The 25,919-nt window shown below is 36.0% G+C and overlaps 1 protein-coding gene across 2 annotated transcripts in view; it reads left to right on the top strand.

The window, feature by feature from the left end:
- The window catches only part of CB1H4orf17 (chromosome B1 C4orf17 homolog), a 37,578-nt gene extending 20,553 nt beyond the window's left edge, over positions 1-17,025 (top strand). For both annotated transcript variants that reach the window (XM_086704521.1, XM_025922367.2), the window contains exons 5-9: positions 3,294-3,437; positions 12,548-12,629; positions 14,010-14,196; positions 15,130-15,173; positions 16,651-17,025. In XM_086704521.1, the coding sequence (XP_086560647.1) occupies positions 3,294-3,437; positions 12,548-12,629; positions 14,010-14,196; positions 15,130-15,173; positions 16,651-16,853 (660 nt within the window). In that variant the 3' untranslated portion in view covers positions 16,854-17,025. The remainder of the gene's footprint in view (positions 1-3,293; positions 3,438-12,547; positions 12,630-14,009; positions 14,197-15,129; positions 15,174-16,650) is intronic.
- The last annotated feature ends 8,894 nt before the right edge of the window (positions 17,026-25,919 follow it).

Genomic DNA, 25,919 nt, shown 5'->3' with positions numbered 1-25,919 from the left:
GTTTGTTAGTTTTATTGATTTTCTTAAAGAATCTTTTTTTACAAAAAGAAAGTTCTTTTCTTAAAGAAGCTTTTTACAAAAAAAATTATGAAAAAAAAAGAAGAAACTTTTGGGACACCTAGGTGGCTCAGTCAGTTAGGCGTCTGACTTCAGCTCGGCTTATGATCTCACAGTTTGTGAGTTCGAGCCTCGCATCGGGCTCTGTGCTGACAGCTCAGAGCCTGGAGCCTGTTTCAGATTCTGTGTCTCCCTCTTTCTCCCCTCTCTCACTCATGCTCTTTCTCTATCTCAAAAATAAAATAAAACATTTTTAAAAAATTTTTAAAGAGAATAAGCTTTTCATTTTGTTGATGATACTTATTTTGATTTTTTGTTTATTTTATTGATTTTTCATTTGTGTCTTTATATAAGATGAAAGCTTAGGTCATTGATTTCAGACATTTTTCCTTTCTAATATGAGCATGTATCAATATAATTTTTTTAATAAACAGTGCTTTGGCTGTATACCCCAAATTTTACGATGTTGAGTTTTCATTTCCAATCTGTTTAAAATACTTTCTAATTTCCTTTTAAATTTCTTCCCTATTGGTTACTTAAAATTATGTTATTTAATTTCCAAATATTTGGAGATGTCACAGATATCTTTATGTGATTGATTTCTAATTTAATTCCATTGTGGTGAGAGAGTATCCTTTGTATACTTTGAAACTTTTTAAATTTATTGAAACTTGTTATATGGTCAAGAATATGGTCAATCTTGCTCAATTTTCCACGTACCCATGAAAAGAATGCTCACTCTGCTGTTGTTGGGTAGACTGTAATATAAGTATCAGTTATGTTGGTTGATACTCTCATTCAGGTCTTCTACAGCCTCACTGATTTAGCTGTCTGCTTTTCTCTATCACTTATTAAGAAAGAGGTGTTGAAATCCCTTGACTATAGTTGTGAATTTCTATATTTCTCTTTTAATGCATATCAGTTTTTTTGGAGTCCCAGTGGCACAATTGGTTAGCACACAGTACTTATATCAGTTTTTAATCCTGTATTTGAAGCTCTCTTATTAGAAGTATAACTATCTGGGTTTGCTATGTCCTTTTGATCAAATGACCCTTTTATCATTATAACATTACTAATTTCAATCCTCATAACATTCTTTTATTTGAAATCTATTTCATTATAGAACTATTCAGGTTTTCCATTTCTTCTTGAAGTGATTTTGGTTATGGAATTACTCATTGCATTGAAACATTCAGATTTATTGATAATGGTATACATAATAACCTTATATTATATTTTAAATATATGCAACATCTGTAAGATGTACCCTTTTACCTTTCAGTTTTGTTAATCTATGTCTTTGTTTTTCAACAGAAGTTTATCAATTTTATTAGTATATCAAAGAATTAATTTGGGGGGTTTTGTAGATCCTCTATGTTGTATCTTTCTTTTCCATTTTGTTAATTTATGTTACCTTTTCCTTCTTTCCATACATGTACTTTATTTTATTGTTCTTTATCTGACACCTTTGGTCTTTCTGATATATATATTTTAGCTATAAATTCCTCTCTGAGGACTGCTTTCGCTGCTTTTGTAATTTTTTTTTTATTTTATTTTTTTTTTTAATTTTTTTTTTCAACATTTATTTATTTTTGGGACAGAGAGAGACAGAGCATGAACGGGGGAAGGGCAGAGAGAGAGGGAGACACAGAATCGGAAACAGGCTCCAGGCTCTGAGCCATCAGCCCAGAGCCTGACGCGGGGCTCGAACTCACGGACCACGAGATCGTGACCTGGCTGAAGTCGGACGCTCAACCGACTGCGCCACCCAGGCGCCCCAACTGCGCCACCCAGGCGCCCCTGCTTTTGTAATTTTTGCTATCAGCATTAATTTAAAATTTTTTCTAATTTGCACTATAATTTCTTTTTGCCTCATGACTTAGCTGCTGGATATTATGTATGAAAGTTATTTGTAGGAATCTGAAGCTTAGGACAAAAGGACTTTTTTCCAAAGAGAACTTGGTGCTTGCTTCTGTAGGAACCCAGACGGCTTACCACCCTAGACCAACTTAAATGAAGTTCAAAGCTTGATCTCAGGTCGTATTTCTTCAAGGACCATTGCACTTCTAGGTCACCTTTACCTTCAGGGTGTAGTCCTGTGTTGGCCCTTATTTGGGTCCTGAGCTTTGAGTCTTGTCTTTCAGGCTTTCAGGACCTTTTAAGCTGTCACAAGAAAAGTTTTCACTCTTCAGGATATGACAATGACCTCAGGCCACAAATGGCTACTGTACTCCCTACAACTCAGGCTTCTCACTTGCCCTTTATGTTGGCCTATTAATTCCTACTTTATTCACTCCTTGACAGCTTTAATTTTTTTTATTTTAATCTGCCTTTTTAGTTGTGTCCAGTGGGAGAGTTGAACCAAAAAAATATGTATTGTTATTCCCTAAAACAAGAAGTCTTTTTATATAATAAACTTTAACAGAAGAATGCATCTACATACGGTATAGCTTTACTTTCACTAAATGTCAATAGTTCAATATTGTTCTATCAATTCCAATCATCACAGTCCCCACTTGTTGACATATTCAGCCACTTGCGTCTTTGTGTCTGAAATATCACTCACTTCTGAAGGTTAAAAGCCTTTCTTAGAATAAGCACACAGATCTAAGGCTTCTATAACTCTTCTTGAACTTAAAGCTCTTCTAACCTTTTTAAAAAATTCTAAATTTCAGAGTACATTTACTTCCCAGAACAAGAAAATAGCCTTTCTATTTCCTCTTCCAGTTAATCAAGGGAAGTAATTTAGTTGACCTCTAATTCTCTAGCTCTCAGTTGCTGTTCAGCAGAGCAAGGAGACAGCAGTTCACATGTAGTGTCTTCACAGACACTGCATGAAATCTTTTGAGTGTCTTCTTCCTGTCATGAAAGAGAAATCTTCCTAACTTAACAGAAAATCTCATGTGGTATCAGTTTGTTGTTATCTGGAGCAGCTAGATAAATAAAGGTTACACATCAAACATTTAAAAATTATTATCTTGTTGTTTAACCAAGGGTTGAAACCAAGGGTTTAAAATGTCTTCACCAAAAGTAAATAATATCTCACTATGTGGTCTGTATCTAAATGAAAATATTTGATAATTAGATTTTTAAGGGAAGGTTGAAACTAACCCCTCTTTACTTTTGTGTATGCCTCTTATTTAGCTACAATATTTCTCATTCATTTTATATTCAGCTTTCATAGAAAATGTGAGTGGATACAAATGCATATTGATTATATTATGCCTTTGATTTAGGAAGAAATTAAGGTAAAAAAGCCACTGTCACCTCCAAAGTCATGCTCTACTGCTGGCTCTTGTTCTTCAGAGGTGATGAGTACCAAGACCGACGTCAAAGAGAACACCATTTGCATACCAAACTATCTGGATCAGGAAATCAAAGTAAGAGGCAGATTTTTTAAATCCATAACTTAGGAACAGCATGAACATACAAAAAGTCACATTACTGGGGCGCCTGGGTGGCGCAGTCGGTTAAGTGTCCGACTTCAGCCAGGTCACGATCTCGCGGTCCGTGAGTTCGAGCCCCGCGTCAGGCTCTGGGCTGATGGCTCAGAGCCTGGAGCCTGTTTCCGATTCTGTGTCTCCCTCTCTCTCTGCCCCTCCCCCGTTCATGCTCTGTCTCTCTCTGTCCCAAAAATAAATAAACGTTGAAAAAAAAAAATTAAAAAAAAAAAAAAGTCACATTACTAACATCCTTAAAACTCTTTAGTGGCTCCCCCTTGACAACTGAATTGATCTAAAACCACTTAGCCTGAAATTCAGGGCCTACTTCTATTTTTATTTCCAGTTTTCTCCCTGGAATCCCGTCACTGTTATGGAAACCTAACCTTTGGTTTAGGCATAATGAAGAACTTGGCATTGGCTGAACAAGCTCAGCCCTGTTCTTCCCACGTTTCTCTTTATCATTCTTTAGCATTCTTCCCAATGCTTGAAAGGCACTACTTCTTGCCATTAGCTATATATTTCCTGTACATATTTTAAGGCAGAGATTCCTCCAGTCAACATCCATCTCTCTCTTATCTGTGGAAAACTGTTTCCTCAAACCTACTCTGCATGGGGTTATAAACTTAGTTATATTTATAGTAATATGCCATATCAGACTACTGGAAGGTTCTTTCCAGCCACAATTATCTCTGAGAATGACATATAATCAAGAATAAACCAATCAGCTGGTATCTGTTTTCCTTCTTTAGATCCTTTTGGTAACATCCACATTGCCTCGCCATAAGACTCACTACAATAAATTAAAGGTGAAAATACCATAATGATGACTTTGATAGCAGTTATAAATAAGTCTGTAGTAGCAATTACAAATAGCAGAGCATGTTATTAGGGTTATTATTGAATAATCCTGATAAGGAACTATTTTAAGAATAAAGCTTAGGGGCGCCTGGGTGGCGCAGTCGGTTAAGCGTCCGACTTCAGCCAGGTCACGATCTCGCGGTCTGTTAGTTCTAGCCCCGCGTCGGGCTCTGGGCTGATGGCTCAGAGCCTGGAGCCTGTTTCCGATTCTGTGTCTCCCTCTCTCTCTGCCCCTCCCCCGTTCATGCTCTGTCTCTCTCTGTCCCAAAAATAATAAATAAACGTTAAAAAAAAAAAATTAAGAATAAAGCATAACAGTGGCATTGGGTATAATTATGCTGATGATTAAAATTGGGAAGGAAAATAAAAGGAAGGGAGGAGAAGAGGATAGAGTATCTGAAGACATGCGTTGCGGTTATACATGATTTCCTGATGATTCTGGCTGAAGACTTTCTATTTATATAGAGTCTTCAGAATCACTGTCTGTCTACTCACTACCGTCTGGCACCATAGATCCTCTAAAATTCGCTCATTTCCACCCTTAGGGACTTTCCCTCTCCTTGATCCTCTCAGTGGTCACCTTCTACTCATTAAAGTCTCAGTTTAAATATCACTTAAAAATACTTTCCCTGACCATCCAAAGTCACTACCTAGTCACTCTCTATACTATTACTCTTTGTTATTTTTTGCATAACGCATGCCCTATGTGATATGTTTCTATTTATCTGTTTCAGTACTGTCTCTGCTTCCTTGCTCCACTCACCAAAATTTAAGTCTTATGGATCTCATACTCATCTGTCTTGGTTACTGCTTTATCTTCTGTGCCTAGATAAGTGCTGGGCACCTAGTAATTATTAAGTATTTATTGAATGTTGAATATAAACATTAAAAAGAAAAGTTCTACCAAGATCAAAGTGGAACTATAGAAAATCAGCTAACTATATAGGTCCTCAACTCAACCAAATGATAAACTGAGTACAGTTTTAGTAAGACTGTCTTCCTTCTTTATGCACATCAAATAATAGACCAGCAACATGATCTTATAGAACTGGGCTTTTGGGCATCTATTTAAAAAGCCTTCCTCTCAAATGCATCTTCTACCTCACAGATTTTGACTTAACTGGACATTAATACAAAATCTACTAAAATGTACTCTTTGAAAGAAGGCATCCTGTCTATCTTGTTACAACTGATTCCTCAGCACTCATCACTTTGCTTGAAAACTATTAACTGGCACACACAGCATGGCATTTTATCTAACAGTTGGTGGCTATTTGTTAAATAAATGAAAAGAGAGGGAGTAAAGTGAGAAAATAGGTCTTACCAAAGTTTTTTGGCTTGTATAAATGAGTCCTAAAAATAAATCTCATCTTGGTGGTATTCCAACCTTCCATGCTTTCAAAAAAAAAAAATCTGAAATATCTTCCAATTTCCTACTATCCAAGCTGGTAACTCTGAATGGCCGTGAAGTCAAGAAATGTTTGTGCAAGCATGTGTATGAAAGACTGTACAGTTTTACAATTATTACTTTACGGGAAAAGAAAAACAGAACGCTGTGTCTGTTCACATCTTGTTTTTAGATTTCCTCCTCAAAATCTCGAATTTATAGAAATAAGTCTCTTTACTATTGGCACAAAAAGCCTGCCAAACACATTCATTTACTTTACAAATATCTAATATCAATGACAAAATACTAGAGTTTGGGGATATAGCTCATTCCTTCACTCACATAGGTTATGAGAGAGATTGTGCAGGTGTTGTTAAGAACATATAGGAGGAGATTTTGGAGCTGAGAGAGTCTTCAAGGGGAAAGAAACATAAAGAATGTTTAAGACATAATTAGAAGATGAATAGAAGTATGGAAGAGATCATTCTCAGACAAGAGACCTTCATATCTAAAGGCTAAGAGGTGAGAGCACTGTTTATTCAAGGAATTAAAAACAATATGGCTGATGCAGAGTGCAGGGAGAAAGTTGCAAGAGATGAGGTTGGAGACTTATGCAGAGACCAGAAATAAAGGATATTATAAGCCATATTGAAATGTTCAGATTCATCTGAAGTACTATGGGAAGGTAGAGTAAAATTTTAAACACTGATTTATACTGAAATTACTTTGTAAGTATAAGAATTAAAAGGTCAGATTGTACTTTAGAAAAGTCACTCTAGATACAATATGCAGAATTAATTTCGAAGGGGGAGGCAAAATTGCAAGGGAGGTACTGTGCTTCCAAAATGTTAGGTTAATTCCAAGACTTAGCTTCCTGCTGTAAACAACTATATAACCGGGAAAAATACATGAACAAACTATTTTCAAGCATTAGGCAACAGACAGTGTAGATTTATGATGGTTGATAGAAAGAAAGGAAACCATTGAGATGATCTCCACTTTCAACCTAGATTTCAGCCTGGGCTTACTCCTAATCATGGCACAGAGAGGGGGAAGCCTAAACAGAACAATAACAGAAGTAACAGCTTCACTAGGTAGAGAAAAAAGAGTTTAGAGCTTGGGCACTCTGAAGTGGCTGGAATTTACAAATAAGATACTAAAGAGGAGGAATCTGTGGAGAGAATGAGCTCCAGAAATCTGTATAGGGTTCCACAAGTCTTTAGTTCAGTATAAGTTACATATGCACAGGATGATATTCTGAGACCTGGAAGAAGAGAGCTAGTGGGAAGTAGGACATTGCTTAGAGACGCTGGTGTTCTGGTCTGCCAGAGTGGAGAGACCTTACTGAACACACCAGGAACTCAACTGAAACCCCAGAAAGTCACACCTGAAAAGAGAGTAGGGTACTCTAGCCCTCAGTAGGGGCTACTCTAGATCTATAACCTCAAATCCTAAAATCAGGATTTAGCAGACCAAATTCACCCACCAATATATTAGGTACCATCGAAAAAAAACTCAATGAAAAGAAATCAGGAGGATTCCGTAAAGTACATATTCTACTTCCTCTCACTGAAAGGAGAATTATATTCTCTCAAAGTTGATCACTGAGAGACCTATAAATTAGAAGAAGCTGGGAGCAATGTGTGATCACCATATTGATGAAAAACCCATTAGAGGCAGAGTGGCCTAGGGAATACCATAGGGCTTTTTTTCTTTTTTTGCCATGGCCATTGATTTATTGTGAAATTAGGAGCAAATTTATACTCTCTTCTAGTATATTGCATTATTGAGGACAAAAATCTTAATAATATAACAAAGTTCAATATAGGGCAGTGGATTTTTCTGCCCTTTAATTTCAATTCTGTATCTCCGGCATCTAGATCAATAACAAACACAAATATCTGTTGAATTAATAATACTTCAAGAAGTATTTCAGTTGATAAACCTTTAGCCAGACTCATTAAGAAAAAAAGAGAAAGGATTCAAATAAGTGAAATCAGAAATGAAAGAGAAGAAATAACAACTGACACCACAGAAATACGAAAAATTATATGAGAGTACTATGAAAATTTATATGCCAACAAATTGGATAATGTAGAAGAAATGGATAAATTCCTAGAAACATACAATCTTTCAAAACTGAACCAGGAAGCAAAATAGAAAATTTGAACAGACTGATTACTACTAACAAAATTGAATCCGTAATAAAAAAATCTCCCCACAAATGAAAGTCCAAGACCAGATGGCTTCACAGATTAATTCTACCAAACATTTAAAGAAGAGTTAATACCTTTTCTTCTTAAACTATTCCAAAAAATAAAATAGGGAGGAAAATTTCCAAATTCATTTTATGAGGCCAGCATTACCCTGATGCCAAAATCAGACAAAGGCACTACAAAAAAAAAAAAAAAAATTACAGGCAATATCTTTGATGAACACATATGTAAAATTCCTCAACAAAATATTAGCAAACCAAATTCAACAACACATCAAAAGGACCATTCACTATGATCAAGAGGGATTTATTCTATAGATGCAAAGGTTGTTCAATATTTGCAAATCAATGCAATATATTACGTTAACAAGAGTAAGGATAAAAACCATATGATCATTTCAGTAGATTCAGAAAAAGGTTTTGACAAAATACAGCATCAATCTGTGATTAAAAACTCTCAACAAAACTACATTGGGGAACATACCCCAATGTAATAAAGGCCACATATGAAAAACCCACAGCTAACAAAATACTCAATGGTGAAAAACTGAAACTTTTCCTCTAAGATCAAGAATAAGACAAGGATGGCCACTCTCACCACTTTTACTCAACATAGTGCTGGAAGTCCTAGTAGCAGCAATCAGCAAGAAGTGAAATAAAACACATCCAGATTGGTAAGGAAAAAGTAAAAGTTCCACTAGTTGCAGATGGCATGATACTATATACCCTTAAACACTCCACCAAAAAACTATTAGAACTAATCAATGAATTCAGTAGAGTCACAGCATACAAAATTAACATACAAAAATCACCCGTGACTCTAATACAAGGTATCAGAAAAAGAAATTAAGAAATCAATCCCATTTATAATTGCACCAAAAATAATAAAATACCTAGGGATAAATTTAACCAAGGAGGTGAAAGAGCTATACTCTGAAACTATAAGACACTGATGAAAGAAATTGACAAAAACAATAGAAAGATATTCTATGCTCACGGATTGGAAGAATTAATATTGCTAAAAATGTTGATAGTACCTAAAGCAATCTACAGATTCATTGCAATCCTTATCAAAATACCAAAAACATTCTTCACAGAACTAGAACAAATAATACCAAAATTTTATGGAACCACAAAAGACCCTGCATAGTCAAAGCAATCTTGGGAAATAACTAATCTGGAGGTATAACACAATCCCAGATTTCAAGACATATCACATAGCTATGGTAATCAAAACAGTATGGTACTGGCACAGAAATAGATACATAGATCAATGGTACAGGATAGAGAGCCCAGAAATAAACCCATGCTTATATGGCCAGTTAAGCTATGACCAAGGAGGCAAGAATATACAATGGGGATAAGACAGTCTCTTCAACAAATTGTATTGGGAAAACTGGATAACAACATGAAAAACAGAGAAACGGGGCCACTTTCTTACACCACAGACAAACATACTCAAAATGGATTAAAAACCAAAATGTGAGACCTGAATAGTGGCCATGAGAAAAAAAAGATATAAAACTCCTAAAAGGAAGCATAGGCTGTAATCTCTTGGACATTGGCTTTAGCAATATATTTATGGATATGTCTCCTCACGGAAGGAGGACAAAAGCAAAAGACAAAAGCAAAAATAAACTACTGGGGCTACACCAAAATAAGAAGCTTTTGCACAGCAATGGAAACCATCCACAAAACAAAAAGGCAACCTAATGAATGGGAAAATATATTTGCAAATGATATATCCAATAAAGGGTTAATATCCAAAATATATAGAGAACATATACAACTCAACATCAAAAAGCCAAACAATGCAATTACAAAACTGACAGAGGAGGGGCACCTGTTAATCGTCCAACTCTTGATTTTGGCTCAGGTCAAGATCTCACAGTTGTGAGATCAAGCCCCATGTCAGGCTCCATGTGAAGCCTGCTTGTGATATTCTCTCTCTCTCTCTCTCTCTCTCTGTTTGTGTGTGTGTGTGTCTGTCTCTGTCCTTCCCCCACTTTCTCTTTCCCTCTCTCTCAAACATAAATAAACATTAAAAACAAATGAACAAAAAACCAAAGAGCACATGGCTTAAAAATGTTGGAGAAAAAGTATTATGTAAATGTGTCAGGCACATATTTGGTAAAAATATATTATTAAAAAAATGTGCAGAGGGAGGTGCCTGGGTGGCTCAGTTGCTTAAGCATCCGACTTCAGCTCAGGTCATGATCTCACATTCATGAGTTCGAGCCCCCCCATCAGGCTCTGTGCTGACAGCTCAGAGCCTGGAGCCTGCTTCAGATTCTGTCTCCCTCTCTCTCTGCCCCTCCCCTACTCTCTCTCTCTCTCTCTTTCTCAAAAATAAATAAACATTTAAAAAAATGTCAGAGGATCTGAATTGACATTTTTCCAAAGATGGCCAATAGACACATGGAAATGTGCTCAGTATCACTCATCATCAGTGAAACGCAAATCAAAACCACAATGAGATATCACCTCACACTTGTCAGAATGGCTGGTATCAAAAAGGCAATAGTAACAAGTGTTGGTGAGGATGTGGAGAAAAGAGAATGCCTGTACACTGTTAGTGGGAATGCAAATTGGTGCAGCTACTGTGAAGAACAGTATGGAGTTTCCTCAAAAAATTAAAAATTGGAAATACCATATGATCCAGTAATTCCACTGCCCAAAGAGAATGAAAACAGTAATTCAAAAAGATGTATGCACCCCTATGTTCATTGCAGCATTATTCACAATAGCAAAGATATGGAAGCCACTCCAGTGTCCATTGATAGATAAATGGATGAAGAAGATACATATATACATACATACACACCATATCTTATACGTACATACATATACATATATACAATGGACTGTTGTTTCATCATAAAAAAGTGTGAGATTGTGCCATTTGTGACAACATGGATGGACCCAGAGGGTATTATGCTAAGTGAATAAATCAGACAAAGAAAGAAAATACCATATGATTTCACTTACATATGGAATATGAAAAACAAAAATGAACAAACAAACAGACTCTTTTTTGGTTAAAAATGTTTTAATGTTTATTTACTTTTAAGAGAGAGAGACAGACGGAGTGTGAGTGGGGGAGGGGCAGAGAGAGGGGGAAACACAGAATCTGAATCAGGCTCCAGGCTCTGAGCTGTCAGCACAGAGCCCAACTCGGGGCTCAAACTCAGGAACCGTGAGATCATGACCTGAGCTGAAGTCGGACGCTCAACTGACTGAGCCACCCAGGTGCCCCCAAACAAACTCTGAAATACAGAGAACTAGTAGTTGCCAGGGGGTAAGTGGGTAAGTGGATGGGCAAAATAGGTGAAGACGCTTAAGAAATACAAACTTCCAGTTATAAAATAAATAAGTCATGGAGATAAAAAGTACAGCATAGGGACTGTAGCCAACAATATTATAATAATGTTGCATGGTGCCTACATTAATTTGGTGAGCATCGAGTAACGTATAGAACTGTCAAATCACTATGTTGTACACCATGTTGTATTGTATGTCAACTATACTTCAATAATAAATTTAAAAAAAAAGGAAAGATTTCAGGCACGCTAGGGAAAAGGATGTTGCAGAAGCTCAAGTAAGAATCGATGATAGTTTAGACTGGGCCAAGGGTGTGGAGATAAAAAGAAATGGAGAGATTTGAGAAATATTTAGAAGAAAGAATTTACTGAACTTGTTGTCTGGCAGCATACATTATGTGCAAGGGAGTCATCCAGGATGAATCTCAGGGTCTGGCTTGGACATATATTCAGTGTATGCCAGAGCTGTCCATCGAGGTAAGGGAACCAGGAGGAACCAAGTGTGGAGCAGGTTTTAGAAAGAAGAAGATGGGTTTAGTTTTAGATAATTTGGGTTCAAAGTATCTATAGTATATCTAGGTGGATACATTTGGTAGGCAGCTGGATACATAGGACTGAATTTCAGATATGTCTAAATTCTAAGAACAGACACAATTTAGAATCAAACTGGAAACATCATTACTTGTGCTTTAAGTTTTGTACTTTAATGCTTATAGTCCATTTTTATTAGAATTATTTCATATATTTATCTCCTCTATCTTCCACATTTCAGACCCGAAATTTAAAACACACACACGCACGTCAAGGAAGGATACTGACTGCCAAAAGTGAATTATATTCCTAGCCCATTGGACCAACCACTGTGTTCAGGGAACTGAGGAAAAATGACTCCAGCTAGATTCACCCACTACGGTACAGCAGGGATACAGTTATGTGACTGGAAAATCCCAATTAGAACCCCATGGTGCAGTGGGAAAGGATCCATTCCCCAAAAAGAAGGAAAGTGAATTGCCCCTCCGGAAGATGTGGATACTGAGCAGACAAAACAAAAGGAACACTGTATTACCTAACCCAAACTATTACTTGTATTGATTTTTTGTTTGTTTTCTCTTTGAAATCTGGTTCCCAGGCTAAAATCCCAATTGACTTAATGAGCAGTGGGTACAGAGTGACATTTGGGCGATAAGATTGTGGAGACAGTAAAGGAAATCTTGTAACACTTACACCATTTATTTGCTCACTCTGTAATTCTAATATTCTCTGTCAGATTCTGGCAAAGCTCTGTAACGTTTTACGTACTGATTCCCTGGCGGAAGTTCTACAGTGGCTGGTTCATGCCAGCACAAAAGGTGAGATTAAAATAAGCATTTGCAAACACTGGGCTCAGTTTATTGTCAGAAAGTGTGAATGCGCCAATATATGAAGTTTTCTACCTTGGATTTGCAAAGGTAATGTTGCAATATTATTTCCCTAGTACTTCGGTATCAGAGTCTCTGTAGTCCTCTATAACTGACTGTATGCAACTGGTTACTCAGTGACCCCAAATTTGGTATGCCCCACATTAAACTGCTTTGGGTGGTGTGAAACACGTGTGTCCAGGGCTGGCTTGTGCTTCTTCTCCTAAGTCCATACACCGAGGTGTCTCCCTGAGTATATTTTCTGGCCTACCATGAACCATGAACACAGAGCCTGTTTCCTTTCTCTGGTATGGGTGGCTATTGCACAGCCTTTCAAGTTCTAGATTCTAACAGCTCTGCCAGTTCCCCACCCAAATCATCAACTCAGTCATCTCTCAGCCTCCTTTTGGGCCTGTGTGGCCTGTTCCATGAAAACATATACCAGTCCCATGTGGGCCAGCCATAAATAGCATAGAGTGGCTTCCCTCAAACCTAACTCGTCATCAGATTGAGGCAAAACTTCTGAGGTGGGCAGGGCCTGAGAATTTGCATTTCTAACAAGTGCCTAGGTGCTGATAATGCTGGTCTGGGGGCTACTTTTTGAGAATCTGCACCAATAAAAGTTAGGAAATATGGATGTGTTAGAGATAGACTAATATTCTTAAATGGGGAGAATTTTGGCAATAGTACTTTACCCAGGAATTCAAGACTACTTGGCAAGCAATTAAGAAGTATTTGGGGGCAAGGAGTCTTTGATTATTATTTTTTCTTTTTAAGAATGTAACTTAAAAATATACACAAGTAATTAAGTACTTATTGCTGAGGGGAAAAACCCAAATGAACCAGAAAAAAAAATATGAGAAAGGAAGAATAATAATCAATAAAATCATCACAGACATCATTTCAGTGACTACTTTGGTAAATATCTTTATAGGCATCTTATAACTATTTACTACTTAACTATTAGTCTGTAATTAATGAGATTATATTGTACTTATTATTTTGTGTAGATATGCTTTCTTTTATTTGGCAGCAGCCTGAAAGGCTGGGTTTTGTACTCAATATTTAAAAAGAATTCCACTGCCATTCAGGGACAAGTGCCTCAGTGAGCTAACAGCTCGGGGCACTCTATAGTATCACAGGTCAATAGAAATCAGGTTGATGTGAACCAATTTTTCTGCAGAAACCTTGACTCATTAATAAATGCCTACTTGGAAAATGGATTACCATACCAGCCTTTCATACTAGAGTGCTGGATAAAAGAACCAATCCTGCGTTTCTAGTCAACATGATAATTATAACCTTTATGCCCACCCCTGTTCTTTAAATCAGAAAAAGAGTGGATCTCAGCTTTGATTCATGCTGAAATGGCTGAGATAAATTTGTTGACTCAACGAAGAAACATCTCAGCAGAACTAGCAACAAAGAGTAGGAAGCCACCCAAAGTTAAATCGCCCCCAAATTTACCTGCAAAATCTGAAGTACTGACCAAATCGAGGGAAAGACAGCAACCAGCCAGGTAATTAGATATAATGGCTAAGTAGATATGGTACAGAAAGATTTTCAGTTTTCTTTTTGTTACCTTTCAAAACACTAAACATTCTGATGTTTTAAGTCTCCTCTTTATTCAGCAGGGGACCACCATGTGTATTTATTTTCTTTCATTTTCATAAATGTAATATGAGAATTATTCTAAATCCTATTTTAGCCACCCAGACATCTAAGAAAATGTAGTTTTGTTATTTGCCCTAAAAATGGAAGCAATAAAGAAAACAGAAATTGTATTATTATTGTATATTTTGTTGAATGCATATCACACAAATGTCACTTTTTGTGTGTGTGTGTAGAACAATGCTAGATTAAAATAAATTGCTTCAATTAATTTCTCTGGCACACTCCTGGAGGCTGCTAGAGGGAAAAATAACTACTACAGCAACTGTAAATTATTTTAGTAGAAATTTTTCTTAAACCTTATAATTTCAATGACAGAAGAAAATACATATTTATGTGTAATACCATGGTGAAAGAATGTGGTAAGATGTTATTTAAGTCGGGAGAGAAAGTCTTGTTACTTTAAAATTAAAAGTTGGGTAAAACTTAAACTGAGAAAAAATAAATATTCAAAACCCAAGTCACTTTAAAAACGTTTGAGACAGAGGAAAGTTCTGTATTGCAAGTTGTCTCCACTTTAAAGTTTCCATAAAGTTGGAAACTGGGAAATAGGATCAGTCTTTCTACCTTAGTGAATAATATATGATGTACTGTTTAGATATGACTCAAAGTCAGAAGAATTTCTCATTGGAAAGTACCTTTAATACTGTCTACATTGAAAAACAATTGTGATAAAATATTTAAGATACATATATACTTAGCTTACTGATCATAGTGCAGTCTATAGAAAATACTTGTTTGTATCTGTGAATTTCATTTTCTATTTCTCCATTTGATTTAGAGTGTCAAGTCAAGGATCTGAAGGAAATAAGGAAGTACCAAAAGGTTAAGTACAGTTTGTGATACTCAGTTGGTATAGAGAAACCAATAAGTATCTATCTACCTAACTATTTAGGGACACAGACAAGGACAGGGACCTATGGTTTTAAAAGCAGTGCAATACCATAATGATCTCCAATTACTCTTAAGGGACAGTGTGTGCTGAATTTCTCATTGAGATAAATTTGACATAAACTTAACTGTGTTTTGAAAGGCAAAGTGCCTCATCAGGGACAGACACTCTAAGAAACAAGACAGCAGGATAGATAGGTTTGGTCTGGCCAATCCAGGAGAGGCCCTGCACTGACCTAACAAAAGGACAGTGATCTCAGGGTTTTGCTTCTTCATAGGTTAACTGTGAAGCTAAGTGATTTTAACTAGAAACCAAGTCAACCGTAGAAAACAGTAAAATGGCAATCAGCCACAAGCAGATGCTTTATGAGATAGCTGAAAAACAATAGAGAGGAGTAGTTCTCTGTCCCAGCCACACCCTACAGTTTGGACCAACAAGAATCAAGAGTTGTAGAATGTCCTACTTCGGTTCAGAATAGCCCAACTGAAACATCCCTGTGGATTTGGCAGCTCCTAACTTAAAACAAGTGTAGCAACGATGACTATAGAGCAAAGACCAGGAGGAGGATGTCTATAAGCCTCAAACAAAAGTCTGTCCTGTTATATCTACAAGTTTCCCTTATACCAAGAATGATATGGTAATCAGAGTTCTTTGAGGTCACTCTAAACCCCAGCGGCTTTTGTTAGGGTTAACACCAAAGAGGGCCCATGTGTTAATAGGCAATAAGAAATAAAACTTAGAAGTTAGAAAATACTCCCTTATACTGACATGCCAAGGATGGTCTATTATATCTGATTCCTACCAAACTCCTCACCCTAAGACCACAAAGTCATGACAGTGATGGTTTCTATTACTCAGCTTTACATCTTACCTGTTGGCCCCAAATATATTTTACCCTATCTAGATATTTGAAAACTTTTGTATAGAAGCCCCAATCATACTTGTCTCCAGGGGTGATAGTTAGCATCTCCCCAAATCCTAATTCTGGCTTGGGTTTGACCATATAGGTCTTGGGAAGCTCTTACGAATACAATTGACTTGTTTTAATCTGCTTATCTATTTTCTTTTTTGTCTTTCAAAACCATAGATCCTTTTCCTTCCTCCCACTGTTCCCATTCTTACCTATCACCTCTACAGATCACTAATTCTAATTAATTCCTACCAAAACAATGTTTGATTTTAAGAGGATAGAACATATCCTGCATGTTATAGAAAATATTACTCATTAAAAAAGAGCAGGTAGTAAGAAAGATAAGACTGGGTTCTTTTATGAATATTGGGTATATTTGATTGGCCTAAACTTCATATAGTTTTTTTTGTTTTGTTTTGTTATGTCATTTGCTACTAAAACACGGCAGAAGCTATATTTATGTCTCAATTTTGGCCTTATTTAGACTTTTTCTATTTCAGAGGCTGAACACAGGCCTCCATTTTTTATAAGAAGAAATAAGATGAAAATGCCCATTGCAGAATATTTCAGCAGACCAAAATCTCCTCCCAGGCCTAAAACTCAGGAAATCATATCAACAAAACCAATGTCAGCAAGAAGTATACACCAAGGATGCACTCTCTCTCCCCAGAGAGCATTTTATCCTTTAACATCCCAAAGGTAGAAATTCTGGACTGCGCTATTTCTTTCACAAACATGATCTTCACTCCATTACAACATCAAATTATTTTTTAAAAATATTTTGGTATCAAAGAATCAATAACTCCTCTATTTGGTGGCACATGTTCAAAGCACCTGTGTATAATGCTACTAAATAAATATTAATGGAGACAGTATTTCTATTTGTGGTTAATTTTAGCATGATATGTAAAAGAAGTATGTTTATTTATATACCATATTTCTAGTCTTACACTAATTGCATTAATACATATGCTCAGGGCCCTGATGCTAGAAAAAAACATCCATAACAGAATTAGGCAGCTACAATTTGACACATCCTCTGAACTCTTGATAGAGGAAAAACAAAAACAAAAACAGAATTTTTTTTATTTTTATTTTTATTTTTTTTTTTTAATTTTTTTTTTTTCAACATTTATTTATCTTTGGGACAGAGAGAGACAGAGCATGAATGGGGGAGGGGCAGAGAGAGAGGGAGACACAGAATCGGAAACAGGCTCCAGGCTCTGAGCCATCAGCCCAGAGCCCGACGCGGGGCTCGAACTCACAGACCGCGAGATCGTGACCTGGCTGAAGTCGGACGCTTAACCGACTGCGCCACCCAGGCGCCCCCAAAAACAGAATTTTAACATCTGAGCTAGTTTTCACAATCTATAGTGTTTCATTGTTGTTGGAGCACTGAATGAATTCCACAGTGATTATGAAAAAATAATGACCTTCTCCCAAAAAAGACATAAAAATTTTCACTAATTTATGAGCCAGAAAGGAACTAGTTTCTACTCATTGCTAATTGTGAATGACGTTAACAAATTTACTAATATTTCACTTTTTTACATTTTTGAAATAAACCACTCCTGGGCCATAGCTATTATTCTTTCAGTGTATTACTGGATTCTATCTACCAGTTAGCCAATCTTTTAGAATACTGCATCGATATTCAAGAGATACTATAAATTTTGTGTATGTGTGCATGTGTTGTGCAATCTTAATGACATTTATATCACATTTATTGTGTGTCAGGAATTATTCTAAACACTGTAGATACAGTAACATTTACTTTTCACAATGACTATTTGAGATAGCTACTATTGCTGTTCTCTCTCTCTCTCTCTTTTTACAAGAAAACTGAGGTGCAGAGTTGTACTCATTGGGATAGGGTAAACAGTTGTAATAATTGTCATCTTTAAAATACAGAAGAGGATTATTTCTCACATAAGAGTTCAAAGTGTGTGTTGTTAGGTGACTGCTTTACTTGGTGATTCAGGGGCCCAGGATCCTTCCATCTTGGCTCAACCATCACCCAGGGTTTCACTGCCAAATGCATTCTACTAGCAAAAGAGGAAAAGGAGAGTGGAGGAGAATTTTAATTTCCTACGGCTGCTTTAATAAATTACCACATATGGTATCTGTCTTTCTCTGTAGGTTTTCACTCTTATGTGGATCCTGAGAAACTTAGCAGAAGACCATGGGTGAGGGGGAGAAAAAAAAAGAGAGGGAGGGAGCCAAACCATAAGAGACTCTTAAAAACTGAGAACAATCTGAGGGTTGATGGGGGGTGGTAGGCAGGGGAGGGTGGGTGATGGGCATTGAGGAGGGCACCTGTTGGGATGAGCACTGGGTGTTGTATGGAAACCAATTTGACAATAAATTTCATATTAAACTAACTAGCTAACTAAATAAATAAATTACCACAAACTTCGTGGCTTAAATCAATACAAATTTAATCTCTTACAAATCTGGGGGCACAGGTCGGAAATGAATCTCACTGGGCTGAAATCAAGGTGTTGGCAGGCTATATAGTCCTTTTGGAGGCTTTAAGGAAGAGTCTGTTTCTTTTTTTCAACTTTTTTAGTGTTTATTTTTGACAGAGAGAGAGACAGAATGCGAGCAGGGGAGGAGCAGAGAGGGAAGACAGAATCTGAAGCAGGCTCCAGGTTCTGAGCCGTCAGCACAGAGCCCAATGCGGGGCTCAAACCCACCAGCCATGAGAGCCTGATCTGAGCTGAAGTCAGATGCTCAACCAACTGAGCCACCCAGGCGCCCTGGGGAGAATCTCTTTCTTTGCTTTTTTCAACTTCTAGAGGTTACCTACATTCCTTGACTCCTGAATCCCTTCTATCTTTAGCACCAGCAATGGCCATTTGAGTCTTTCTCACAATACATCTCTCTGACACTGATTTTCTGCCTCCTTCTTCTACTGTTAAGGACCCTGTGATTACATTGGGCCTGCCAGTTATCCAACTTATCCAAGATAATCTTATTTAAGGTCAAAGGATTAGCAATTTAATTTCCCCTTACCGTGTAACTTCGCAGGTTCCAGGGATTAGGAGCGTGACGGGACATTATTCTGCCTTGCACAAGGAGAGTACAACTGCTTAAAGTGTTGGCCTTGAAATGGCAAACATCACTTCTAGTCACATCCCATGGTTGGAAAACAGTCTAGCTGAAAGAGGGCTGATAAAATTCTTAAGCAGGAATCCTAGTCTAGTTACAACTATATTCTATGGAAAGGAAAGTTGAATTTTGGTGGACAGTTAAATCTCTGACACAAAGGTTTAGTGACTGACTGAGAGTGTGGCTGGAACTTGTATGCTTAACCACTAGGCACTACTGATATGTATCAAAACCATACTCACTTCATAAAATTAATATCAAAGCTTTTTCTCTTTTTCTTGTTATAGAGAGGTTTCAATAGCACTGCACATTCCTTTTCCTTGAAAACGTAGTGAAATTCTTCTATTGGACCTATCAGGCATTGGGGGATGGTAGCCCTTTAATAATTTTATTCCTTCTATGGTAACTGGTCTGTTTATATTTTCTGTATTTTGGAGGACCAGTTTTGGAAATTTTAATTTTCTTAGAAAATTAAGCATTTCGTCCACATTTCCAAATTTATCTTCATAGAATTGAGACAGATTTGTCCTAATTCTAAATTCCTTGCTCTGTTTATTCTGAAATCTCATTTAAAAAAAAAATTTTTTTTAACGTTTATTTATTTTTGAGACAGAGAGAGACAGAGCATGAACAGGGGAGGGGCAGAGAGAGAGGGAGACACAGAATCTGAAACAGGCTCCAGGCTCTGAGCGGTCAGCACAGAGCCTGACGTGGGGCTCGAACTCACAGACCATGAGATCATGACCTGAGCTGAAGTCGGACGCTTAACCGACTGAGCCACCCAGGTGCCCCTGAAATCTCACTTTTATGTATTTGTATTTTTTATTCAGTTAGCTAATGACTTTTTACATTTTATTGTCATTTTCAAAAAAAATCAGATGAATTTAGTGCTTTGTTCCACAATGTTCCTATATCTATTTCATTAATATCTCCTTTCATTCTTTATTTTAGTTTCTTTAGGTTAATTACTATTCTAATGTCTTGAGTTGGATGTTATTAATATAGGTATATTCATTCATTCTCATGTATTAGCATAAGTTTTTAAGATGACAAAACTCAACACCCTTCATGATTAAAATAATGAACAAACCAGGAACAGAAGGAAACTACCTCGACATAAAAAGAGCCATATATTAAAAGCCCACAGCTAACATTGTATTCAATAGGGGAAACACTGAAATATTTTGCTATATGATCAGAAATAAGTCAGGGATGCCCACTCTCACCATACTTCTATTCAATATAGTATTGGCACTTCTAGTCAGAGCAATCAGATAAGAAAAAGAAATAAAAGGCAAAAAAAAAAAAAAGAATTGGAAAAGAAGAAAATTAAAATGATCTCTGTTTGCACATGACATGCTATTATTTGTAGAAAACTAAAGATTATATGCACGCACACACACACACACACACACACACCTATTAGAGCTAATAAACAAATTCAGCAAAGTTGATGATACAAAAATCAATTGCATTCCTGTACACCAATAATGACCAATTCAAAAAGAAAATTTAAAAAACCTATTTACTATCCAATTTCAATCCAATTGAAATTGGATTGAAAAACAATATTGCTAAAATGTCCACACTATCCAAAAATATCTACAGATTCAATGCAATTGCTATCAAAATACCAAAGACAATTCTTGCAGAAATAGAAAAAAATATCCTAAAATTCATATGGAATCTCAAGGGAACTTAAATAACCAAAACAATCTTGAAAAAGAAAAAAGTTGGAAGCCTCATATTCCCAGATTTCAAAACATGTTACAAAGCAACAGCAATTAAGATAGGTTCTGAAATAAAGACAGAAATATAGGCCAATGGAACAGAATAGAGAGCTCAGAAATAAACCCTTGCGTTTATGACCAAGTGATTCTCAACACATATGTCAAGACTACACAATTGGGAAAGTACTGTCTTCAACAAAGGTGTTGGGAAAACTGGATTCCACATACAAAAGAATAAAGTTACTTTATACCATATACAAAATTAACTCAAATTTGATTAAAGACATAAATGTAAGACCTAAAACTATTAAACTCTTAGAAAAAAATACAGGGGGAAAACTTAAGAACATTGGATTGGGCAATGATTTCTTGGATATGATACCAAAAACACAAGCAACAAAATAAAAAAAAAAAAAAGATAAATAGGACTTCACTAAACTTTAAAACTTTGTGTCAAAAGAAACAATATAGTGAAAAGGCAACCTATGGAGTTAGGGAAAATATTTGCAAATCATATATTTGATAAGTGGTTAATATCTAAAATATACAAGGAACTTCTATAAATCAATAACAGAAGACAACCCAATTTAAAAATGGGCAAAGGACTTGAATAGACATTTCTCTAATGAAGATATGCAAATTGCCAAGAAGCACATGAAAACATGTTCAACATCATTAGTCATTAAGGAAATGCTATCAAATCCATAATGAGATACCACCTCACATCCATCAGGATGGCTACTATTAAAAGAGAAAATAAATGTTGGCAAGGATGTGGAGAAGTTGGACCTTAGACATTGTTGATGGGAATGTAAAATAGTACAGCCATTATGGAAAACGCCAGAAACTACTCAAAAACTTTAAAACAGAATTACCATATGACCCAGCAATCCCACATCTGTCTGTATATCCAAAAGAATGGAAAGCAGAATCTCAAAGAGATATTTGCATACCTGTGTTCATAGCATTATTCAAAATACCCAAGGGGTAGAGGTAATCCAAATGGCAATTGACAGATGACTGGATAAAGAAAATATGGAACATACATACAGTGGAATATTATGCAGTCTTAAAAAAGGGAGATCCTGTCACATGCTACAACATAGATAAGCCTTGAGGACATTATGCTAAGGAAAGTTAGCCAGTCATAAAAGGACAAATACTGCATAATTCCACCATATGAAGTATCTAAAGTAGTCAAAATCATAAAAGTAGAAAGGTATTTACCAAGGGCTGGTGGGAGGATGAAGGTGTAATTGGTTTTTAATGGATATAGAATTTCAGTGCTTCATGATAAAAAAGTTCTACAGAGCTGTTGCAAAACAATGAATATACTGAACACTACTAAACTGTACACTTAAAAAGAGTTAAGATGGTAAATGTAATGTTTTATCATAACTAAAATATATATATATATGGGAAAATGTATGCCTTGAACAGCACAGTTAACAAGCTTCATAAAATGAGCATTCCCTCATTTTTAATTAGCTACAAAGAGTCTGTAAGATGTCCAATTTACTGAGAATCCTGGGTGGCTCAGCTGGTTAAGCGTCTGACTCTTGATTTCAGATCAGGTCATGATCTCACGGTTTGTGGGATTAAGCCCCATGTTGCTCTCTGTGCTGTTAGCACAGAGCCTGCTTAGGATCCTCTTTCTCGCTCTCTCTATGCCCCTCTCCTGGTCATGCTCTCTTTTTCAAAATAAATAAACTTAAAAAAAAAAAAGATGACTACTTTACTTTTGGTACGTCTCACAGATATGCCCATAAAACATTTAGGCCTAGATTTTAAAATACTACACCAGGAGTGCTGATTCATAGGGGCATATGTACCCCAATGTTTATAGCAGCACTATCAACAATAGCCAAATTATAGAAAGAGCACAAATGTCCATGAACTGATAAATGGATAAAGAAGGTGTGATTTATATATACAGTGGAATACTACTTGGTGATGAGAAAGAATGAAATCTTGCCATTTGCAACAGTGTAGATGGAACTGCAGGGTATTACGCTAAGTGAAATAAGTCAGAGAAAGATGACGTATGTTTTCACTCATATGGGGAATTTGAGAAACAAAAGAAGACCATGGAGGAAGGGAAGGGGAAAACGATAGTTTCAAACAGAGAGGGAGGCAAACCATAAGACACTCTTAAATACAGAGACCAAACAGGGTTGATGACGGGTTGGGGGGGCAAAAATGGGTGATGAGCATTGAGGAGGGCACTTGTTGGGATGAGCACTGGGTGTCGTATGTAATCAATGAATCATGGGAATCTACTTCTGAAACCAAGAGCACACTGTATACACTACATGTTAGCTAACTTGACAATAAATTATACTTAGAAGAAAAAAAATTAAAAATAAAATCTTTAAAAAATGAAATACTATGCCAGTTTGAGTTAAAAATTCTTTGGGGTTTTATAACAGATGTACATAGGGGAAGGGAAAAAGAGAGAGAGAGGGAAGCAAACAATAAGAAACTGAACTGTAGAGAACAGACTGAGGGTTGATGGAGGGAGATGGGCAGGGGATAAGCTAAACGGATGATGGATATTAAGGAGGGCACTTGTAATGAGCACTGGGTGTTGTATGTAAGTGATGAATCACTGAATTCTATACCTGAAACCAATCTTACACTATATGTTAATTAACTAGAATTGAAGTGAAAAACTGAAAACAAAAAAATTCTTTGGAACTTTAATTTTTTTAGGGTTATTTTGGTAATTTTAATTTAGAACTTAGTTATTTCATATGAACTTTCAAATGCATTGACATTTAGTATTTTGTAATATCCATGTTTCCAATATCCACATTAATTTCTTTATATGTGTGTTCTTGCTCTCCCTCTTAACATTTGGTTTTTTTTGGTTCAATTTTGCCAGAGGTTAACCTTTGCAGGGTTGATTTTTGCCTGGAGCCTCTTTACTGTGTTTATTGCTGCTATCTTTATTTCTTTCAACTTTGAATTTATGCTGCAGTCCTCCTTTTAACTTGTTAAATGCATAGCTCAATAATGCTAGCCTTCCCTTATCTGACTTAAATATTTTAGGCTATAACTTTTCCTCTAAATGTTGCTTTAGTTACATTCCACAAGTTTTAATCCATAGTTTCATTTACTTTTAAATATTTTCTAATTAAATATCTTCTAATTTTCACTTTCTCCTGTAACCAAGTTGTTTATTTATTTTTAATTCTCAAACATACAGTGTTTTTCAAACTTGTTATATTTTTAAATGATTTAATTGCATTGTGGTCAGATAATGTGATCTGTAAAAATGACCAGTTGTTTTATTTTTTTTAAAGATGACTTAATCCTTTTATTTTCTTGGGGGTAGTTTTGAGGGTTAGCACATGGTCAATTCCATAAATATCCCATAAGACATTAAAAGAATGAGAATTTTTTTTTTTTAATTTTTTTTTTTTTCAACGTTTATTTATTTTTGGGACAGAGAGACAGAGTGTGAACGGGCGAGGGGCAGAGAGAGAGGGAGACACAGAACTGGAAACAGGCTCCAGGCTCTGAGCCATCAGCCCAGAGCCCGACGCGGGGCTCGAACTCACGGACCGCGAGATCGTGACCTGGCTGAAGTCGGACGCTCAACCGACTGTGCCACCCAGGCGCCCCAAGAATGAGAATTTTAAAGTTGTTGAACACAAATGTGCAGATATATTCATTAGGACAAACGTTATTTGTGCTGTTCAAATTTTATATACCCTTATTTTTCTTAGTGTTTCATTTATCAATTATAAAGATGTGTAATAAAATTTTCCAACTATTTTAGAGTATATTTTGTAGTTCTGTTGGTCTTTGTAATTTTTCCATTTTGATTCATATATTTTGAAGTGATGTGTTAACACAGTTTAAAATTTTATAATGAAGTCATGACTAACTTTATCTCCAACACTAATTTTTACAATAAGAACCATCTAACATTGAAGACAAAGGTACTGGGTGGTAAGACATTCCTTCTATCTCACAAGTTTATTTCCTACTATAATATATTATGAGAGAAGTTCCTTATTTCTTACATTTGGAACTTATTTTCTTTTGTGCCCTCATATATAAATACTTCTATGAACATTCCATGGGCACTGGAAAACTACTTTCAGCCTGTAGGACTTGATATGTATCAATTATAAGTTTATTAATTATAGCATTTACATCTCCCATATATTTGTCTTTTGTCCACTTGAGCTACTGTGGGTTGGAAAACGTGAATTAAAGTCTCCTTATACTAATGTATTTCTCACCATTTCACGTAATTCTCCAAGTCTTTTCTCAATGAATTTTAATACTATGCTACTTAGTGCATATTCATAACCATTAAATCTTCACTAAGGGTTGCATTCTTGAACATTACAACATGACTTTCTGTTCCTTAATTGTAATGTGTTGAACTTAATTCAATGTTAAAATTGTGACTTTTTAAAAAAATTATTAGCCCAATATGCCTTTCTCTATTATTTTCAACACTGCTGAGCAACATTATTTAAATACAACATATATTTAGGTTTGGGGTTTTTTAAAATTCAATTTGGGTGACTTTAGACATTTATACTTGCTGATAGATTTGGTTTTGTGTAGTTACTGTTTTATGTTTGCAGTGTTTTCACTGCTTTTTAAAACATCTCACTAAATGATCTGTGATATCCATATTTTGTCTAATATGTATACATTCTGATTATTTAGAAAGCTCACATTTAAAAAAATCTTATCTAAGTCTGGGTTCCTTATCAGAGTCTGAAGCAAATATATATTATTGGGGGGGGGGGGCAGGCAATGACAAAAAAGAATGAAAACCAAGGGAAACAAGGAAAGTAATGAAGAAATGTCAATATGAGAAAGATTATGAAATTAACTGCTGCTTGGTTTCAAACCAATTGATTGCTCAACCCTAAGAAACAGGATAAAAGGAATAAAACTCC

The sequence above is a fragment of the Puma concolor genome, chromosome B1, assembly GCF_028749965.1.
Source record: "Puma concolor isolate L17-30 chromosome B1, mPumCon1.1.hap2, whole genome shotgun sequence".
In the NCBI taxonomy this organism is placed as follows: domain Eukaryota; kingdom Metazoa; phylum Chordata; class Mammalia; order Carnivora; family Felidae; genus Puma; species Puma concolor.
The sequence above is the reverse complement of the archived record's forward strand: the minus strand, read 5'-3'. Positions and strand labels throughout refer to the sequence as shown.